A 4,428-nucleotide genomic window follows, 5' to 3' on the forward strand; every position below is an offset into this window, starting at 1 on the left:
TAGCTCTCATGGACTTAGCCTGGTCTCAGGTATTTATAATCTTCATGTTTTGTGACATTGGTTTGTCCAGTGATTGAGGCTAGCTCTTTCTAAGGGGCCCAACTGAATAGGTGTTTTCCTTCACCTGATGACAGAAACAGATCCAGTTTCCGAAACGTCCGTGTTTTTATTTGTTCTCTTAAAAACCAGGACGATGGATAAAGTCCAAAATCCCAACATATCAGTGTGTTATACACCATCGTCAGAATCCTATAGTAACTAATATTATAATGTTATTCAGTTTTGAGATTCATTCCATATCAGTTGACTTTTGATTATTTCACTTTTTTAGGCCACTTATTGCATTGAATATGTGCCCCCCCCCAACACACACACACAGAGGAACCTGAAGGTTTTCCGTTATTGTGCACAAAAGTCCACAACAAGATCCTCTGATTTATTCTCCAAGTCTGATGTCTGTTCAGTATTTTATAACATGAATATAGTTGTTAGCCCTACAATTTACTCAATATATTTCCAGCTACCCTCCAATTGTAAATGCTCTCTCTTCTATCCATAGCCTGATGACAAGGGACCAATTTAAATAACAACGTAAACAAACTCCACATTCCCACTTAACTGTTACTTCTATACTAGGTACATATCAGGATAGAAATAATTTGGTTCTCCAGATAATGACATTTCTTTCTCAGCATGTATGTCTACCATAAAGGGGTAACAGTAACAAGTCTTCTCCAGTTTAATATTTATCTTTTTCTTATGACTTAGCAAGTGATTACCCAACTGACAGCTGTAAGACATTGGTGGATGTTTCCTCTTCTTTTGTAGTGCACTTTATACTCAGACAGATCTTCACATGTGTGCAGGTACACATGCATGTATAACTGACAGGAGATAGCTTAGATAGACAGAATACATCTAAAGTAGATTTTGTACCATGAAAAAATCGTGTGTGACGTTTATACAATATTGTCAGTTAATCAGATGTGTAATTTACAAAAGTTTATTGTATTAAAATTTGTTGTAATTATACTCTAATAATTTTGACAGTTTGAATTGGTTTCTTCATTCTAATGAGCCCAATGCAAGCTTTTATAATACAATTTCTCTTCATTGAGGTTGGCATTAAAAGATGTACAAGAAACTGATGCTTTACTAACATATTTTAGAAAGTTCTTCAGCCATCTAATAGATAATTTTTTGTTATGTGAAAACCCATTTCTGTCCACTAAATTTAAGGAAATATGTGGAAGAAAAATACCATCATATTTTGTATTGATATCAGTTTTATCAAAGTTTTTATATTTGCAGTTTATCATCAGGTGACTGTGAAAGTAAATGTGTAGTAGCTAAAATCATTGTACATTGAATGCAAGTTGGAAGCTGTAGTGATATCTCTTACCTAATTGTTGTTACTTCCAGTTCTACATTGCAGTGATCTCAATCCATGCATTGTTCCTGTCAGTGAACCAGTTCATTATGTGCATACGTCATGAATGGAAGGAATGCTCCACATATTCTCCACCAGCAACTGTAGTCTTGTTGCTTTTTCTAGTATTTGAGGCTCTTCTTTTTGCCATTTTCACAGCTGTTATGCTTGGAACACAGCTCCAGGCTATATGGAATGATGAAACGGTAAGCATATTTGAATGTCGCTTGTTATGATACAAGTGAGAAAGCGTCTGTAACAAAGGCTGGTTCATTCATGGTGAATTTGAGGGTTTCACAGTAATGACCATTACGAGTGCTGTTTTCATGGATGTCCTACCATGTAATCTGGTAGAAGTTTATGGATATTTTAGAGGAATGGGGAGTATGTTCTTCTAACATTGGTAAATTTCTGTTAGTACCCTTCAGTGTCTGTGGTAGCTTTAGAAAGTTCAATATAGGATCACTCTTTCAAATCTTGTACATGGTTAGCTTCGAGTTAGTGACAACATATGTCCACCAACATTTTGATATTTGTTGGAAATTATCACACTCATTGTTTTGAAACATTTTCTTTTCTGCTGCATCCTTGTAGATCTTCCCTTATGTTGCTCTTTCATCTGTGGAGAGAAGTAGGCATCACATGGTATGAGACTATGAGCCATGTGGGTGGGAAAGTACCATGGTACCATGCTTAGCGAATTCCTGCTGTGTCAGGGCTGTCTCATGGAGATGCATGTGTCCATGTCCTCATTTGATGTTACATAACCCCCAGTTGGAACACCTTTATTAACCCTTTGAAATCCAGTGGTAACTATATGTACCATCTTCTTTAACATTATGAAACTCTACATTCTATCCATAGAGTGTATTTTCATGTTTCACATGGTTCTCACAATAAACAGTGGCTGTTTCTCAGAACTGTGTTAACCAGTTGGTCTTTGGAGCAGAGACATAATGTGTTTTCTGTGAGGCATGAACTGATTCTTATATATTTTGAAAAAAGTCTTTACAGGGTCAGATGAGTTATGAATCATACTAGGTGTCAGCAGGTTGGCTGTGGTCCCACTCTGCTTGTCAAAATTGTCTCTCTCTGCCTTCTTTTTAATGTATATTTAAGTTGTGTTCCTCTGTCCTGTACTAGTAATAACATGTAATATTAAAATAAATAGAGGTGAAAATTGGCCATGTCTTATTGTAACCTTCCACTGGTAAACTGCTATATTGATTTAGATCAGCCTTATACCCTTTCATTCTGTTATAGAGTACCCCAGAGTCAAGTATTTTCATGCTTGAAATGTGCTAGTTTCATGACTAAAGCATTTACTGACAGACAATATTATCTCACTATGAACATTGTAAATTATATACTTTTCATGTACCTTGTTTATGACACACAACAGGATGCATACTTTGTCTTTTCGTATGTAGGGAATTGAGCAGCTGAAGAAAGAAGAGGCCCGCTGGGTGAAGAACTCTCGATGGAAGAGTATTCAAGCAGTATTTGGACGATTTTCTCTTGCGTGGTTTTCACCTTTCACACGCCCACCATCTAAATCCAAACTTGAAAATTACCTGTATTCAGTGTAAAGGAACTGTAATATATTCTTAGTAGGATGTAACCTCTCTTTAATACCACGTGTACTTTGGTGAAGATCGTAAGGACTTATTTTTGGTGATTATGCGTAGGTTCCTGGCATTGCTAACATAGGTCACTATGTTGCATGGGTAATTGTAGCTACTGTAAGCCAGCCCAGAAAATTTTCATGCACAAAACAGTTCTCATTATTTTCTGTGAGTCTAAATTTCCTTTGTTAATGTGAGGCTATTTGTGATTCCACTTGCTTGCTTGGATCATTGTTAATGTTAACTAAACTCACTGATGATTTTATATATAAAGACCAGTTTTGTTTAAGATTTATGCATTTCTGTTGTCAGTCTCTTGAAGCATGTTACTTTATGGCTATGCATTACATTCCTGTTGGTACTGTAACCAGCATTATAACAAGGCTTGCTTTGTTTGTATTGTACTGTGACAGTTCATAATGACCTTTAACCTGAAGATGACCTGTCTTGTCTCCTGTTATAGTTTCGTATAGGGTGTAATCACCAGAAACTTGGATGCCTGCGCACAAAGTTCCACAAAGCCATGTTACAGTTGATGCCATTTAGAAATAAAACATAAGCAACTTCTTGTAACTTCTTACAATCACAATGATAAACCCTTTTCTTGAACAATCACACAGTGTCAGTCTCAATCACAGACGCAGGATCCTGTCATCATATCACAAAATGCAATGTAATTGTGCCTTATAGACATTTTTGGTTTAGAGTAAAAGATTTAATATAACATTACACTAATTTCCTCTCATGTTCTAAAGGCCGCATCTGTAACCGTTACTAGATTAGTAATGTAAATAAGAGTGAAGGCACTTACTTACAGCATCTATTGACATTCTCTGCACTCATAAAATTTTTCTTATTTCTCAAAATACTTCTGAAAAGAAGTCTGTAGAATAAGTGTTTGTTTTAAGTACATAAGGAAGTCAAAATTTATCCCCACTCTTGTTTTTCCAATTTATATACACAAAAGTAGGCGTTGAACAAGTACGTCAGTTTTCCTCTCTTTTCGATGCCCTTGGTCCAGCGGTCAACAAGCTTGCATATTCCCTCCAAGAAGAAGGTCTTCGGTTGGTCGCACAACCATTTATGCACCGCTTCCCCCACTTCTTTGTCCGTAGAAAATCGACAACCTCGCAAAGCATCTTTGAGCGGTCCAAAGAGATGATAGTCGGAAAGGGAAAGATCTGGGCTATAGGCAGGGTGTTCCAGTACCTCGAAATCCAAATGGTTAATGTTTTCAACAGTCTGGTTGGCCGTGTGTGTGCGTGCATTTTCATGCAACAACAACACTTTCTTCGACAATAGGCCTTGGTGTTTGGTGCGAATTGCTGGCTTCAGCTTGTTGGCCAGCAAATTACTGTATCCTTTACTGTTGAT

At 36.8% G+C, this 4,428-nt stretch overlaps 1 protein-coding gene across 2 annotated transcripts in view; it reads left to right on the plus strand.

The window, feature by feature from the left end:
* Positions 1 to 4,199, plus strand: part of LOC111865251 (palmitoyltransferase ZDHHC3) — a 20,519-nt gene extending 16,320 nt beyond the window's left edge. For both annotated transcript variants that reach the window (XM_023853179.2, XM_033752186.1), the window contains exons 6-7: positions 1,423 to 1,635; positions 2,860 to 4,199. In XM_023853179.2, the coding sequence (XP_023708947.1) occupies positions 1,423 to 1,635; positions 2,860 to 3,018 (372 nt within the window). In that variant the 3' untranslated portion in view covers positions 3,019 to 4,199. The remainder of the gene's footprint in view (positions 1 to 1,422; positions 1,636 to 2,859) is intronic.
* The last annotated feature ends 229 nt before the right edge of the window (positions 4,200 to 4,428 follow it).

Source organism: Cryptotermes secundus, unplaced genomic scaffold (assembly GCF_002891405.2).
Source record: "Cryptotermes secundus unplaced genomic scaffold, Csec_1.0 scaffold2380, whole genome shotgun sequence".
NCBI classification, from domain to species: domain Eukaryota; kingdom Metazoa; phylum Arthropoda; class Insecta; order Blattodea; family Kalotermitidae; genus Cryptotermes; species Cryptotermes secundus.